We start from the raw sequence: 17921 nt of genomic DNA, 5'->3' as shown, positions 1-17921 counted from the left end.
TGGGAATCCCCAACACTAGTTAATGGGAAAATCCCAAAAAATATCTCTAAAATTTCAAAATCCCAAGACTACAAAAATATACTGTCATTTGTTGTCATTTATTATTAAAATATAGTAAACAAGACTAATTTAAAATTTTAAAATTCAAAAGCATTTTTTTAAAATTCTCCAGTAGTTAATTAATTTATCAAAACACGTTTTTTTGGGTAAATTTCGAAAAATAAATGAAGAATTGAAACAAGCGTATCAATTCAAGATTTCAAGCAAATCCCTAAAGAGGAGATGGAATGTGCTTGTATGTGGAAGAAAAAACTTGATGTGATATCAAAATTTATTTTTCCCCAAATATCGTCCGATTTTTTTGCCACAACAAAACATGTGACAGAATTGATACAGATTATGAAATATGATGCTTCACCGTATCGCAATATGCAGTTAAAACCACCCAAAAAAAAAAAGTGAAGGTGCATATTAAACTCACTCCCTCGATTGTCATTTATCTTCATTTCTTATTTCGCTAAAAAAATAAAAATAAAAATGCATCATTTGGTCCTTGCTGAATAATAAACGGCAATGCATAGAAGTAAAACAGGCATTTAAACTAATGGCCTCCTTTCTTCATCTGTGTGAGTGGTCGTCAACTCTTGATTATTACCAGTAGGAGAAGCGGGCAAGGCCTTGTTGGTGTTGGTAGGCTTATTTTCAGCCAACATCTTCAGTGTGATTCCCATGGCTATAAGCAGTAGTCCAGTCCCATGTTGTTCTGTCAACGGCTTTGTAAATATCAAGTATGACAGCATTAATGTCACTGCCTTTCTTGCAGTTGTTATCTGTCACACACAACATTCAAAATACATAGTGTATTTAGATAAGGTGAAAAGAGGTTAATACGCATAAAAATAGGACGTGGGCCCCATGCAGGATCATATTCTTTTCTGTGATCTTCCTCCAAATGCATGAATGTATATAAAATTAAATTCAATTCAATTACAATCAAATGATACATTTTGCAGGAGAGAATCCAAACAAATATCAGACGCAAAGTCAACAGTCAAATCAGATTCAAATGTATGGTAGGGGAAAAAATGCTGATCATTTAATGCCATTTAAGCCTTATTGGGTAGCATTTCATCCCCCATGTCATTTCCTGAGCCCAAAGAAACATCATAACTTAAAAAAGTCAACTTTCAAAACAAATTCAAACTTACTGTTGTAAAAAAGTTAACGTTGGTCATTTAATACCATTTGAGCCTTATGACATCTTGTATTTTCACAAGGCAACCGCCAAACGACTTGAAGGCCACAAGTGAGACTTGAATGTTTGGTGCGTGAATTCAAACTCAGTGGTCCAAACTGACATAATGGAAGCAGGAGAAGCTTGTGACAGAGAAACTCACCATCGCTGTTGTGGCCGCACCAAAAATGGCAATGAGGGAGAGGACAGAGACTTGGCCAACAAAAGTGGCCATCGCTTCAAACACTAACACGCCATAAACATAGGGATGCTGCAACAAAAAGAAACGCCCATTTTAGAAAGCAATAAGTGAAGAATTGGGTAACTGGGATTGTACTGAGATCTTCTGCATGAATGCACGATATTTTCACTCTTATCTCGCTTTAAATACACTTGCACATTTACTTGAATCATATGTAGCAAATACTAATTGGCAAGCGTTTTTGGTGAATGCACCCCCACATTTACCTGTGAACATGAAGTCCAAGCTTTGAATAACTCTCCAGTTAAAAGCATAGGTGGGATTAGGAAAGGCAAACCCACTACAGTAGAGCAAAAGAGCATCTCCATCTGTGATTTGAGAATAAACAAGTATTAACATGCGGCTAACATGACATGAATGCCTTTTCTTCTCATGAAAAACAAAACGCACATAGGGAATTAAGAAAATAACCTGTGTGGTCTCGGGATTCATTGTGAAGATTGCTTCTTGCAGATTTCCCAGAAAGGAATCCATGACCAAAGCACCGGATATCATTATAACGCCAATGACACTGAAATTGGGTGATGTTTGTGCATCTGCTAAAGTGAATAGAATCAAGCCCGCCACCAAAAGTACTGCTGACACATATTCATGACATGGATACTTCCTTCTCAGACCCGGTATGAAGGCACCCATTATCATCACTGGTAGCACCTAATGCACAAAAACTGAATCTAATTATATTCGAATGTTTCACATTCTGACATTCAATTAGCCTCATGGCCCAAAAAAAAACAAAAACAAAACAACAGGATTTGATTAGCTTCAACTTGACGGCCAGAATATTATCTTAAGCAGGTTGGATAATTTTGACACGATAAGCCCACAAGTAAGAATTTAAACGGGACAATCTGATTCCTAGCAACTAAGGAATAAAATAAAACAGATTATGGTGTTTCATTATGATTAGTCAACAACCAATAGCTTCCAAAGGGTTTTTTGTATTTTACCTTTGTGGATTTGAACATTATCTGTGCAGGGTAGTTCAGGAAAGCCAAAGATCCCTTTGTTAGGCCATGTGAACCCATGAGGACAGCAGAGAGCTTCACATAGGTTTTCCATGGGTTCACCATTTGCTTGCTTGTGAAGCCTTGGAGGTAAATCAGAAACAGATAAACAAATCCTTGAACAAATGTGAAGTACCATCCGTAGCTGGAACAAGAAATCAAATCTCCCACTTCATTATCAATTAACAAGTCCTCAAGAAAAGAGATATATAAAACAGTAACAAGATGAACAAGCTTGCCTGAAATGGAGCCTGTTATACACATACTCCTGAAAATCAGAAAATACAGTCAAGAACTTAATACAGATAGTCATAGAGCAGGGGAGTGTCATAGTTGAAGCATTGCAATTGTTCAATTTTCAGAAAGAACAACAGAAGATGTCAAAATGAAGTCCAACTTCCCAATGGAAAATCCAAAAGCAGAGAAGACAAAAGGCAGAAAAAGATACTTGACCCAAAAGATTTCTGTATAAAGAACCTAATTCCTCAGAAAGCGGTGTTCAGATGCTGAGGAAACAGAGTACAAGCACGCTCGATAAATTTTTAAGTATAAGAAAACAAATATCAAACTTGACCGTATCTTCAGAAAGAAATAAGCTAGAAAAGTCTGAAGTCTAAATTCCGAAGCTGTAGTTTGTTATTTTTAAGAATCAAAGCAAGTTAGGATGATATCTACCTCGCAGATGCCGTTAACAAGGTATCCAAAGAAGAAGCCAGAAGAACAAATGAGAAATTGCTGCCATTTGGGCCTGTCAGAGAGCGAAATACCGAACAGACTGCGAGTTTGCTCGTCGTTCTTCATCACTCGCTCCCGTTGCTTACTTAAAATCACTCCCAAAGCTGCGATGTGTAATAATCAAAACGTTCAAACTTGAAATGTCCTCAAAACAAGAGAAGATGGTGAGTTTGAAGCATTTGCATGTCGATTTTGGTTCCCCCAGTTTCACAAAAAAGGAGAATGGAATTGTTAAACTATGGTACAGCCATGTCCATGTGCGGAATGGAAGAAAGAAGAAAAGCTCAGCACTTATTGGGAATGAAAAGCAGCAAGCTTTTCATGGAAGCACGGATTTTCACGAATGACGAGTGCAAGCAGGGAAGGAGAGAGAGAAGATTTGCAGAGACGCTCCCCCTGAGAGAGAGTTTGCAATTTCGCCAGAAGGAGAAAGGGAGGCCTGCTAGTGCTGGCCGCTGCGTAGAGCGGTTATCTCATGCGCGCTTCGTGCAAGCCTGGGATGCTCCTCTTTATATTTATCTATTTATTTATTCATATATTTATTTATTTTACAAAAAAGGAAAACTAGAGCCAAGTCAGCCGGCTGCACGAGAACATCCCAACACCTAGAAACACCGGCCGTGGATTTTGTCGGTGGTGTCTTGTAATCCACATATGGCAATAAGACGAGATGTTTTAAACGTGAGGTATTTTCCAAATCAATATGTCATTTTCCTGACAACATTTTTTAAATCAATATATTGATATTACAGTATAAAATTAATATCATAAAAAAAATTTTGCAAAAATGCGGAACCAGACTTGGTTAGCTACACGCAGCTAATCTAAGAGGGACATCAGTTTAAAAAAGACTATGAAAATACGAGGTGAGAAGAGTTTTTAATCATGATTTACAAAATGTAAAATAAATAAGCGAAAAGAATTTTATTTTGATTTATGTAAAACGTATTCATAATTCCAAATAAGATTGCCTGATGTCTTGATATCAGCGTCGTGGGTCACACTTAGATAGTTAGATGACTCAAATATATTTGCGCGCGTTAGGCTTTGTTTGGTTGGGGTTTTTTTGAGGGGAGGGGAGCTAAAAAAATTTGTCCTTTTGTGCTCCCCTCCCCTCCCCCTCCTCCCCTCCCAAATTGGGGGTTTTTGGAGAGGAGAAAAATATTATGAGAATTTTGACAAATATGTTCATGCTATTTTTTGAATATTCTAGTGGTGCCCTCTTATTATTTTTTTGGTTTCGCATGATTATCTTTGCATTCCCTTTCGCAGTCGCTCAGTTACACACACACAAATATAATATGCATATATGTTAATATATTAATTAATTTTATATATTAATATATATTATAATTATAAAATGACACTGTTAATATCATATATATTTTTTATTTCTTAATATGTGGAGGGTATTATTATATAGTTAAGGTTTTGTTTTTCTTTCTCCCATTCACTTTTCTCATATATATTATACTTTGATTTCATAATTTTTTTATCACATATAAGTGAGGTAATTGGTTTTTTGAAATTGATAAATCAGGAAATAATAATTTTGATATAAATATTATAATAAAAGAATAAATCAGTCTAAATATAAAGATAAGGGCATATTTGTCAATTTATAATCTCCCCTCCCCTCCCCTCTCCCTGTGAACCAAACAAGAAATCTCCCCTCCACTCCCATCCAACCAAACAAAACCCATGACCTCCCCTCTCATTCTCTCCCCTTCTTTTAATTAACTTCCCCTCCCCTCTCCTCTATTGAACCAAACAAAACCTTAGTGTGTGAGTGTGTCTAGTTGTGCGTAACCCCCGGGGGGGGAAGCAAGTTTAAAATATGATTTGCCTTTCCGGGCATATGATCCCAAGCAACAATTCAGTTTTATGCGAAAAGGTTATGAACGTCTCTGATCCAGCTTTTGAGGATATTATTGTAAAAACAATTTATACTAACTCATAAAATAACGTAATTTTGAACCATTATTTATATTTTAAAAAACAAAAGATTTGTATATGATTTTTAAAAATTCTACTAAAAAATGATTTATTGCATAAAGATTTTAATGAAGCAGAAAAAAAACAAAAATTATTTGCATTCCATTACAATCATAGAAAGATTATTATTTATTAATTTTTAGATTTTATCACATCTTAGTGTATCTCTTTTGTAAAAATAATTTATTACTTGGTGATTTCTAAATTTCATATGATATCTTTGAACATCTTTGCTATTATGAATATAATCTAATGCGTTTAATTATTTTTAGAAACTACTCAAAATAAGTTTTCAAAACAATCAAAAATATTTTCATATTCTGATTACTTTTCAAGCTTGAACAAATATAGTTTTTTTTTTTTTTTTCAAAAGTGACAAAGGAAAGCTGATTGTTTTTCCCCATAAGAACTCAAACGGTCGAGCCCTCATTTCCAGACTTTACACACGGGCCAAAGTTCTATTCTAAATTTCTATTTCTAATATAATCTAAGTAATGTATTAAAATTGATATGATTATATGTATATTTTTGTGATTTAAATAATGAGTTGTACTGCTGGCAAAAAAAATAATGAGTTGTACTATTTATAAATTATAAATGTAAATTTATTATATGTTTTGTCATATGCCAAGCATGATTTTTAAGTAAAATCTAAAGTTAAAACTTCAGACTCATGATTCTCGTAACAAGACGGACGTTATTTTATAAAAGTTAAAGTCAAAACTCAGGACTTCCCAATAAGGCAGACATTTTAAATAGAGATAATTGGATGAGAAATTATATATGTTTGTACATCGTTATTATTGTATAATTTTATAAATTATAATCAAACCAGAACATGAAATACTTATTTATATAATACTCCTCCGGTCCTTAATATAGGGCACAATTCTTGAATTGGTTTTGGTCCTAAATACAAGACCCATTTTTCATATTTATCAATTTTCTCTAAATTACCCCTATAGATACTCCCTCAACCATAATCAAATAGAAGAGGGAGATGAGGTATTAAAAAAGATGATTATGGTGTTTTAGGAAAAATGTGTCACTTTTCTTATAATTAACTAACTTACCTAACTTCCTTAATCTAATCAAATTAGTTAAATGGGTCTTATATTAAGGACCGGAGGAGTAATAATTAAACGAACGTGTATGTAGGGGAAACATTGGTCAATCCTTAAAGTATTATTGCTTTCGAAGACACAGAAAATTTCACTCATCATGGAAATCCAAGCCATCCCCAGCTGGATCCAACGTCATCTGCGCACTCATTTGTCTCATCGCCATTTTCATCTTCTTTGCGCGTTAATTTAGAAATTTCGACATATGAAAATAGAAGATGAAGCAACTTTTTTTTAACGGCAGAGAATTCTGGGAAAGGGACACGATGGTTGTCTCTACGTCTCCAGTATTCCATGAGTAGGAGCAATAGAGTAATAATGTAAAAAGGTCACGAGATAAAATGGAGCACGAGGATGTCTGGGTCATTTTGATTTCATTTTTGCCCTTTACGTCCTCCAAGATAAATAACATTTCAAAGGGATTTTAGATTAAATATCTCTCTACTCTACATCGGTCCTTCGGGCTAGTTGTGAACCTCACACGCATATATCTTCTGAAAAATTCTCCAATAGATCTAACGTTTGAAGTTTGGAGAATGCTTAGTCAATTATATATATACTATCTCTGGTCCTAAATATAAAAGCTAATTGACTAATTTGAATAGATTAAAAAAAAATTAAATTAATTATTTATAATAAATAGGTGTTGTCTTTCCTAAAATATCTTTATTAATCAAATTTATTGACTAGAACTATTATTATTAGAATTATTATCTTGGAAATAAATAAATAAATATGAGAGACAAAGTGGATTGAGTCTTATAGTTAAGACTAAAATAAAAAATCAAACTAGGTCTTATATTAAAGACCGGAGATAGTATGTGTGTATATATATATATTAACTCCAGAACTAGTGTTTCTTTTTAACTTTAAATTGTTAGAATTTGAAAGAGAGAAAAAAATTGTTGTGGTAAAAAAAAAAGGGAAAAAAAACATTTAATGGTCATTGGCAGTCCGTGTCAATGATAGAAAATTTCGATAATACTTTGGTAGCTAGACAAGATATCTTCTAGTGTGCAATGCACATATTTATTTTTCTAAAAATTTAAACCCAGTCAAAATGTGCAGAAAAGATTGAAGGTGTAAAAACATTGTATAATGTCTAATAATACCCAGGGAGAAAGATTGAACAACAAAAAATTATTCCAAAAGCTCCGGTACTTTATTATATTATTAATATGAAGCTTTTTTATTTACATTGGTAATAATTAGAAGGCTCAGTTAAAACCAAATGTAAAATAAAAATATATTTTCATCTGGTCACTTCAACAAATTAAAGTTTTGTTCGGGCTTGTTTCTTATATCAGACGTTGGCCCCAAAAAAAAAAAAAAACAAGAAGAAGTGTCCAAGACGCTCAGCGAAGTCGCTTTCCTTCAATCTTCAAGCCTCCAACAAATATCATTAAATAACTCTATGAAATGAAATTGGTTAAATTCACTCCAAGTGGCTATACCATTTTTTTTCAAAAAATAATTGTTTTGACCAGTATATTACTCTTTTCGTTATTTTTTATCCATATATTTCATACCATCCAAAATATTAACCAATATAATTTCATAAGGATTTAATTTGAGTTTAATTTCATTGGTGTGGTGTTAACATCATCAAGTAGGTGAAATAGACTACTGGCTACAATTGATGTGACCAGCGGGTGAAAATTGAAACCAACATTTACTAAAACCATAAGAATCAAAATCATTTTTTTAAAAAAGAAATTTAGAGACTAAAATAAAAACTTATTAAAAGTACTAGGTTTGACCCAATTAAAAAAAAAAAAAAAGACACTTTAATCTCATGTAACATGATAAAGAAATCAACTTTAAGCGGCATAATAGATTGAATGAAGAAATTGATTTTCAACAATAAAATATCGTTTTCAACATTTCCGCTCTATTTTCTTACTTTCAAATCTAATTTTATTCATTGGCCAAAAAACTCCGATTTTATTTAAAGGGGCTGAACTTTTTTTTTGGGGGGGGGGCTAACGAACAGGGTTGAACTCAAGACTTTCAAATGAGCTCTAATTTAACATATATATTTTTGACGAGTTTTAATGTTGGTCTCCGCGAATAAATCACATTAGTTTATATCAACCTGCTTAATGGCATTAATGGCGCGTGAACAAAATTAATACTGTGAAATTCAAATTCAAATCTTTATGAAATTATAAAACTAGCATTTTAAACGACATACAATATAAAAACAAAAATAATGGAAAAGAATATAAAAACTAAAACCAAAGCCCAGCAAAAATAAAGATTGGAGAGGGGATTCAATGCAATAAATATCCTTATAGTTAACATCTGTACCTTCAAGTAAGCTTACGTTAAAATGCTTTAATAAAAAATATCTTAAATAGAAGATTCCAAAAAAAAAAACAGATTTTAAGGTATAAAGAAAAACTGAAAAAGCTGAAGCGTCATGCCGAGGTAGGACCAAAGGACTGGACGGCTGTGGGGCTTCCAGCTGCATGTACCTTTCAAGAAAATCTCACCATCGTGGCCCATCAATAATGATGCCAGTGATTCTTTCCAATTTCTTCCGCATTATTTTCTCTCCTTTTCTCTTTTTTAATCATTATATTCTTGAAAACTTGTAATACCCGATTCATTTGAAAATGGGTTGGGTATAACATTGGTCCTGTTTGTCATCATAATTGAAATCACTTATAAATATGTTTCATGTAAGTCGAGGCAAAACTCCTCTCACACATTTATCTTGTATTTCGTAAATCACAATTAAAAAGCTACTTATAAACTACTCCAAACGGGCCCGTTATGAAATACGAATATATTCAATTAATCAGATTTGAATAACACATTGATTGAAATTTGAATTTATTGAATTAACTAGGAAATATTATAAATAAATAAAATTTTAATTGGAGGCTCAAATGAAGAAATTAATAATTAATTTTGAATTTGAATAATATCTTAGTTGAGATTTGAATATATTACATTAAAGGTTGAGCATCATAATTAAATAGTATGCCAATTGAATTCTTAAATGGAGAATGGAGAAATAAATAGATAATTTTAAATTTTTATCTATTCATCCTAAATTCCGTATTTCTAATTCAAGTTCTATTTGAGTGAATAAAAAAAGCATACACTTATAAAAAGTAAATCTTGAGCTACAGTAGATAATACAATTTATTAAAATTTTAAATCTAATCAAATATACTAATCTGTAAATCATGCAGGTAGAAATTTTTAGTTTAATCTAAGCCGTGTAAAGCTATAGTAACAAAATAAAACTATTTTATAAGGTATTGAATCGAACAGTCCAAAGTTAATATCATAATTAAAAGAATGAGAAAAGCAGAGGAGGGCATCAATTAATCACCAATCACATTAATTATCAATCAATAATCTTAATAATTTCCATCAAATTTTACTATTCAACTGTACGAGTCGTACAGTTCACAACTCAACGGATTTTGAGCTTCTGAAATAAAACCTACGACTCGTACAGTTTTTTTTTCCGGCCAAAAAAAAAAACTGTACGAGTCGTAAGTTTTATTTCAGAAGCTCAAAATCCGTTGAGTTGTGAATTGTCATAGACGCTAAAATAGATGACACGGGTTGGAGCTTCCTCCTCAGAAGAAGAAAACTATGGGATGAAATGCGTTTCAGGAAACTAAAGGAAGATAGAGAATATCCCTTCTCTTGATATATTTGGTACAATTTTTTTTGCCAAGCGTAAGTATCTTCCTGGTAAAGACAATATTATTTAAGGCATTATCAGATACTCCTCTGGTCTTTAATATAGGATTTAATTATGAAGTTAATTTTAGTTCTAAATATAAAACTTATTTCTTATATCTATCATTTTTTCCCAAATCACTCTTATTGATATTTCCTCAACCACAATCAAGTATGAAAGAGAGAGAAAAGATAGAATGAAGATGATTAAGTTATTTTGAAAAAAAATGTCATATTTATTATAATTATCTAATTTAATTAAATTTTTTAATCTAATCAAATTAGTTAAATAGGTTTTATATTAAGAATCGGAGGAATACTAAATATGAATTTAAACTAGTCACAAATTATTTATAACATACCCACATAGGCAGGGGCCCATTATATTGGTGGGCTTGGACTATAATAGCGGTTTTTGCAAATCGGCTCTAGCATTCTGGGCTTTTCGATGTTTTGCTCTCCGGTACTGTAACGTCGACTTGGCCCAAAACCCAAAAAAAAAAACTGTAACGGCTAGAAGCCTGAATGACCAAAATATTAAATAATCACATATCAAACGAAAAATGCCACGCACTTCGCCTCGACACTTTCTCCTCAGTTCCGGGGTGAAACCTAACACGGGTCAGGGAGGTGCAGAAGGCTTCCGTCTTTCGCTCTGTCTTTCCTTTTGCCGATGGATGTTTGCTCAGAACAATTTTGCAGTTGAGGGAAGTCAATGGGGGTGGGGGGACATTTCTGGGATTTGCTAAAGCCATATGCACGAGCCGAAGGTTTTGATTTCTTGAGGGACAAGCGAGTCGCTGTGGACCTCTCCTTCTGGATTATCCAGCATCAGACTGCTATTAAGGCCCATGCTCGGAAACCTCATCTACGACTTACCTTCTTCCGCACCATCAATCTCTTCTCCAAGGTGCATACGATGCTTTTCTTGTTTCCTTTCTCACTCTGACCCGTTTGGCTGCTGCCTTGAAAAGTGTTTGAAAGTGATGTCTCCTCCTCCTCCTCCTCCTCCTCCTCCTGCTGTTGTCGTTTTGATTTAAATGAGTTCTTGTCAACGGAATTATTAATATCAAACGAAAGAGTAGGTAACAGGGGTGTCATTATGATGAGGTGGGCAGAAATCTGTATTCTTTTGTCTCCTATGCTTCATTGGCACGAATTCGAGGGAGGGAAGTAAGTTTTATATGGGAGAGATTGACGGGGGTTGGTGAATTTTGCAGTTTGGAGCATATCCAGTCTTTGTGGCAGATGGGACCCCTTCGCCGTTGAAATCACATGCTAGGATTTCAAGATTTTTCCGTTTTTCTGGCATTGAACTAAAAGATTTTCCGGTGGATGAAGACAGTGTTCCCGTTGAGAGGAACCGTGAATTTTCAAGGCATGTTCAGGAATGTCTCGTGCGTAACTTAACCTTGATACCTGTTGCAAATGTTCTTTAGATCCATCGTTTTTTTTTTTTTTGGGTTTGGCATTAAATACATGATGGATTCATGGTCTATTTGTTAAAAAGGAAAAAAAGTTATGGATTAACGGTCTATCCCAAAACACTACAAATCTTAATTAGCGTGCTGGATATGTAAGCTTTATGTTATTATGGCTTTTGGATCTGTAGAGATTTTTTTTTTTTTTGCCCCTCGATAATGCGTAAACTTGTTCTCATTATAAAGTGGAGGAACTTTTCTGATGTTAATAGATATGTCGGGTATTTATTTTGTTATGGGTGCCTCATTTCAGTAGCTGAAGAAAAAATCAGGTTAGCTAAGTGTCATGCAGAATTATCATTCATTTTGAAGTCTTTTTTTATTGTGCTTTTATAAGGCTGCACTTTATTGAGAAAACATTCAAGGATGGTTCTTGCAAATCCAGAGAGGATATGGATTTAGGAGTCTTGGTAGTTCATTGTGTTCATGAATGTTCATCCTTCTGAAGGATTGCCTTTTGTATTCAGATTCACCCAGTTTTACTTGAATATAAGAGATGTGTATACTGCAAGTAAACTAGCTGTTACATCCATCACACCTTTGATTGGAGTTGTCTTTTATCCGTCTATACTTGTTTAATCTTTTCTATATAGTTATAAATTGTTTTGCATTAGGAACTTGTGGAGTTACTTGGAATGCCTGTACTATATGCTAAAGGAGAGGCAGAAGCACTCTGTGCCCAATTAAATAGTGAAGGTTACGTAGATGCTTGCATCACATCTGACAGTGATGCATTCCTATATGGTGCGAAATGCGTTATAAAAAGCTTCTGCTCTAATGCCAAAGTAAGTGGCCTCGTGAATACAGTGCTGGCTTCTATCTTCCTACTTTTTCCTTAAGTTTTCTTGTTTCTTTTGATTATTGCCAAAATTTATCATGATCTCAATTTGCCTGACTGGCTGAATTGAGCTGTAAGTATGCTAATTTCATTTGTATGACCAAAGAAACAGTTAAAAGTTAATCTAATACATAATCACTTCAATCAAGCCCTTCTTTATTCTTACATTGTCAGTCTGTCACAAAGGAAACTCCTTGTTATGTCTTTCATGGTAGTGACCAGAAGTCACTACCCCCGGTTCTTAATATAAGATCTAGTTTTGTACTAGAAACTAAATTTTATATTAAGAATCAGGGGTAATAATATTTACTCCTTTTATGATAGCATCTACGTGGAAGGAGGGAGGGAGTTGACTGAGATAATTATGACAGCTTTAACTACGAACTGTCTTTTTGGTCAAATAATTTTAAATAGGATGTCAGGATGAGTAACTTTCTTTCCCACTTACATATATTCCAGTTCCATATCCCCAAAAATATAGCAATATATGTGCAGAATCTCTGTCATGGAAAACCAAATTTGTCTGAAAATTTCTCTTTATCAACCTTTTAAAAATAGAGAAGTGCATTTTCTATACCACAGAGGATTACTTGAGAGCACTTCTTCCTGCAATCTTCTGCACTATTTCTTTTTTTTTTTTTTAATTGTTTTAAAAAATTTTAAGGATTTATTTTGTCTAGTTTAAGATTTAAGACTTTTACTGCATATTTGCAAGCAGGAAGCTTTTGAATGCTACAATATCGAAGATATTGAAGCTGGCCTTGGGTTGAAGAGGAGACACCTCATAGTCTCTCTTCTCGTTGGAAATGATTATGATTTAAATGGTGTTCGGGGGATTGGGCTTGATACGGCTCTTCGTTTTGTTAGATGTTTCGGTGAAGAAGATGTGTTGAATAGGTGTATATTCATGCTTGTATCATACTTTTTTATTTTCGGGCATGGAATGAATATTAGAAAGTAACAAATTAAATAATCTGGAATGTGAGTGTCGTTTTGCAGATTGCAAGATATTGGCAATGGGAAAGTTTCGTCAGCTCCCACCAACATTAAATCTGCTGAAAATTGTGTTGACATGGAGGGGAACTTTCCAAGCCGAAAACAGCTTCATTGTTCCTTTTGTGGGCATCCGGGCAGCAAAAGAGATCATATGAAATCTTCTTGTGAATTTTGCATAACAAGTGATGATGAAGGTTGCTTGAGAAAACCAGAGGGTTTTACCTGTGGTTGCCCTTCCTGTGATATGGTATGCTGTCTCATCCATTTCAGCTAGTGAGTTATCAGTTAGAGTGTGTGCAAGGCCATTTCAGTATTACTTGTGAGGTTTTTAACATTGGATTGGTAGGTTAGTAAACGAAAGGGGCAGAGAAGGAGGGAAAATTGGTACACAAAAATTTGTCTCAAAATTGCACAAGAGCTCAAATTTCCCAGAGACGAAATAATTGAAATGTATTTATGTAAAGACAGTGGTTGCCTTCCTGGTATGTTGAATTCTGTCTCTAGCTGTAATTGGCAAGATGTATTTTATCAATGATATTTATTTATTATAATTGCCTTTAGTTATGTTTTTATAATATGTGCTTAGGATTCAGGTGTATATGCTATTTATGTTGATTTTCTTCAGTTTTGCTAATCTATCTGTAACTATGAGAACTTCATAATAGCCATTCATTCTATATTTTGTCCTTTAATTGTTGCAGCAAGTGATGATCCTTGCATCTCATGGGGCAAACCCAAGATTGAGATGCTGATAGATTTTTTAAACTTTCATCAGCATTGGGATCCATCTTACATTCGACGACAGCTATTTCCTATGATGTCTACTATCTTTTTGAGAGACATGGCTAATGCTCCTGTAGAAAGTTTGGTACTTGGGACATTCGAGCTTGATTCAATACAGCGTGTGAAGATAAGATATGGATATCAATCTTATGTTGTCAAGTGGAAATGTGCAGTTGGCAACGTTAGCTGTACAGTTCCATCTCATGACTCTAGCATGCAGCAAGCAGATGGTAGTGAGCATGATGAATTTGTGGATCTACTAGATGATTCTAGTATTTCTGATATGGGTGATGGGTGTAGCTTCCTGCTGACAGATGAAAATATGGATCTTGTGAGGGCTGCTTTTCCAGCAAAAGTTGAAAGGTTTTGGCAAGAGCAGGTGCTTACTCTTTACCTTAACAAGTCCCCCCCCCCCCCCCCGGGCCCCCAAAGAAAAAGAGACTTTTCAACTTATCAATCATCTGCCCTATGTGAAATTATTTTGGTTGATTGTGGGAGCTGGAAATTGAATTGTAAGTTCAATATTTCTTGGCCCACTATTGGCCAAACCACCTAGGCATAGGTCCAACGTGAATAGGATTGCTTAGTCATGCTTCATAATTGGAAAAATGAGCACCATGGAAATACATGCCACTCAGCCAAAGAGAGGTGATGGAGAGTTGGCCAAAATTTAGGACGTCAACCTGTTTAATGTTTGTTAGTTTAATTAAGTTTCACGTTGAATTATAAGAGTTAACTAAAATTGTTGGCAAAAGAAATATGGCCTTAATTTGCAAATAGTAGATGAGTGTTGAAGAGACAGTTATATAAACTACTAGTTTGGGTCCTAGTTTACATCTTTGTCACTGAAAAATGCAGGAACTGAAGGGATCAAAAATAAGAAAGGCTTCTACCCCACGATCTCTAGAGAAGGAGAGTTCATCATTAAAAACAAGTAGTATTCAACAAAGCATTACAAAGTTCTACCGCTCAGTGAAAACGCAAGATCATTCAAACAGGAAGCTGCATCTGATAGCTTTGATGACCTTGACTGTGGGACCTTAAAAGGCAAAAGAACAATGTCCAGTCCAAATCTTACGAAATCAGCAAGGCGTCGCCTTTTATTTAAGTAGGATATGTTAAACTTGTAGATCTCATGAGTCCTGAAATGCTTTTGGAGAATGTAATTATCTTACCTTTCCGGTTTAATTACAGTTTGAGCATAAACTGGCATGTAGGTTTTTTTTTTTTTTTAATTTTTTATTTAATGGTAGGCATGTAAATTTGTAGTGTAACATTAGGCTTCTTTTGGCATGTCTCGGGTGGGTTTTCAGAGGTGAGGTAACTTTTTGTTATTGGCTTCTGTTTCTTTTCAATGATGTATCAATCTCATTTTCCTTTCTGTAATTTGTGGTCTTTCTTAGTTGTTGAGTTCTTATGGTGTGCGGTTAGAATTACAATACAAATGCTCATTTGAAGTAGGCGAAGTATGAGCTCATAGTTAACTCGCACCAGTCATGCTAATACTGTTCGGATATCATTCCAGTTATGTTAGGGGGAAATTGAGGGACTAATTAGGCCTATGATCTGCACCTGACCCTGAGGAGGTTTTGTTGTTGTTGAATTTGGAAATAAAAGATGGGTCCAAATATTAACGTATTTCTAATTATAAAAATCAACTAAAAATTAAATGTTTTTTTATCTGGAGTTTTGGGACTTTGTTGCATTTCAAAGTGCATTTGCCTATTTTGTGATTAGACCTCAATTATTTTGTAATTAGACCTCAACTCGGGGTGAAAATGCGGTCTATGTTGAAATGGACAAAAAATGAAAACATTGTTATTATTTCTTAACATTTTTCAGGAATGAGGTTTTGCACTTAAATTGGGAAAATTAATAGTCATCATAACAATTAGGTCTCTTAATTTACAAGGACTAATAATGAATAATTATAAGAGCTCAATAAAAAGAATATACATATGTGAGACTGAATTAAAATGCATATTAAATTTTCTAATTAATTTATACAATAAATCTAGCATCGAAAGGAAGGTTAGTCGTTTAGATAAATGATATTAAATGTATTACTTTAGTTTTCTTTTTCTCCCTTTAGTTTTGTGATTTCTGCAATAGATCAACTTGGTATTGTTGTCATGGAGTTTGGTGCTCCATAGGACGATGAATCAGCTCAAAACATCTTACCAATTCCCAATATCAAAGTGTTGGTTATGAATGGAAATTCAACTTGTCTAACAATTATATTCAAAATTCTCCCTACCTTTTCTTATGAAGCTAAACAACATCGACATGTTATGGACAAAAATCTTTTCATTTACATTAACCTCTTGCTTGGATTGAGAGAAAATTAGATAGAAGAAAAAACTAGGAAAAAATATAAGGAGAAATGAGTTTTTCCTTACTTGAATAGGAAAGAAAAATGGAGGAGAAAATAAGGTAGGCTCATGCCTATTTTCTCTCCTAATTTTCTCTCCATATATGGAGAAATTTGGGAAGAAAAACCAGATTTTTGTGCCTGCCATCCTCAATCTTTCTCTTCATATTTATTTTTTTGTTATATTAAAAAATTATTCATTTTTTATTTTATCTTAAAAAATATTTTTATTAAATAATTTGGTTTTAAAATATAATAATCTGAAAAAATATATAAACTAAATAACTTGATTTTAAATTGTTTGATGATGTTAATATTAATATAATTTTTCTATTGCAATATTTAATTTGATTCAATTTTAAATATGATATATTTTGATAAGGATATTTGCTCTCTTTTTTTTTTTTCTTCCTATTTTCTCTCATCTATCCAAGCAAGAGGGATGATAACACTTTTTTTCTATTTTCTCTTCTTCTATTTTCTTTCCTCCCAACTTCTCTTCTCATCTATCCAAGCAAGAGGGATGATAACACCTATTTATTACAAATAACTAACTTAACTTCTTTTTTAGTCTCTTCAAATTAGTTAACTAGCTTTTATAATTAAAACCGGAGGTAGTATCTTATTCCATGAATCGCTAGAAATGGAAAAGATAACTATTTGCAATAATGGAGGACCTCTTTGCATCGTAAATACATTGTTTGTCTGATTTTTTTAACTAGATCTTTGTAATCTTATCATTGAGTCCTTAACGTTGACTCAATGATAAGAATTAATCTCACTATTTATAATATGTTAATTATAACTTATGTAGATGCTAAGTGATACATAAGCTGTCATAGTCAACAAAAAACATACAAAATTAAAAAGAAGTTTTAAAAAATAAAATTATGGAATAAAATTTATTTATTATTGACATAATAAAAATTATTATACTCATAACTGTCCTCAACATCTATATATAATTTGTGATATGCTTGATTTTAATTTTATTTAAAAGATGTGGCAGAATTAATGTAGGTGTACGCTATGTGAGAGTCACCTCATCAACTACTAACACCATTTTTCTTAGAAACTAACAAATTATGAGTATAGAGACCTATATTTATAATTGCGAAAATTGTAATAACTTGATAAAAATTATAGGGACTTATATGTTAATTTTTTCAATTAACTTTGTACAATGAATCTAGCATACAAAAGAAGGCTTGTGGTTCAGATGAATGATATTAAATGAGACACTTTACTCTTTTTTCCTCTCCTTGATATTGCGATCTCTGCAGTAGATCAATTCGGTATTATAATCATGGGGTTTGATACTAATCGAGTAGACGAATCAACTCAAAACATCTTATCAATTCCTAATATCAAAGTGTTGGTGTGGAGGGAGACT

General features: G+C 33.4%; 2 protein-coding genes across 3 annotated transcripts; one reads left to right on the top strand and one right to left on the bottom strand.

The window, feature by feature from the left end:
* Positions 1-449: 449 nt before the first annotated feature.
* On the bottom strand, positions 450-3708 carry LOC114726999 (UDP-galactose/UDP-glucose transporter 2-like). 2 transcript variants are annotated; one of them, XM_028913703.1, is made up of 7 exons: positions 3179-3708; positions 2743-2771; positions 2447-2648; positions 1908-2150; positions 1703-1804; positions 1398-1508; positions 450-830 (listed from the first exon to the last, which is right to left on the bottom strand). In XM_028913703.1, exons 1-7 carry the CDS (start codon positions 3302-3304, stop codon positions 597-599), a joined length of 1047 nt encoding a protein of 348 aa, XP_028769536.1. In that variant the 5' UTR covers positions 3305-3708; the 3' UTR covers positions 450-596. The 2 variants fall into 2 exon arrangements, with proteins under 2 accessions (XP_028769536.1, XP_028769537.1); XM_028913704.1 differs by having other exon boundaries at positions 1398-1505.
* Positions 3709-10670: 6962 nt separating this feature from the next.
* Positions 10671-15543, top strand: LOC114726998 (flap endonuclease GEN-like 1). The gene is made up of 8 exons (XM_028913702.1): positions 10671-10969; positions 11280-11456; positions 12155-12325; positions 13097-13275; positions 13378-13621; positions 13721-13856; positions 14076-14536; positions 15016-15543. The coding sequence occupies exons 1-8, from the start codon at positions 10775-10777 to the stop codon at positions 15199-15201; spliced, it is 1749 nt and encodes a 582-aa protein (XP_028769535.1). The 5' UTR covers positions 10671-10774; the 3' UTR covers positions 15202-15543.
* Positions 15544-17921: the final 2378 nt, after the last annotated feature.

This window comes from Neltuma alba, unplaced genomic scaffold (genome assembly GCF_004799145.2).
Source record: "Neltuma alba isolate B1F8T4 unplaced genomic scaffold, ASM479914v2 tig00012422_pilon, whole genome shotgun sequence".
NCBI lineage: Eukaryota > Viridiplantae > Streptophyta > Magnoliopsida > Fabales > Fabaceae > Neltuma > Neltuma alba.
This window is presented reverse-complemented; position numbering and strand designations above follow the sequence as displayed.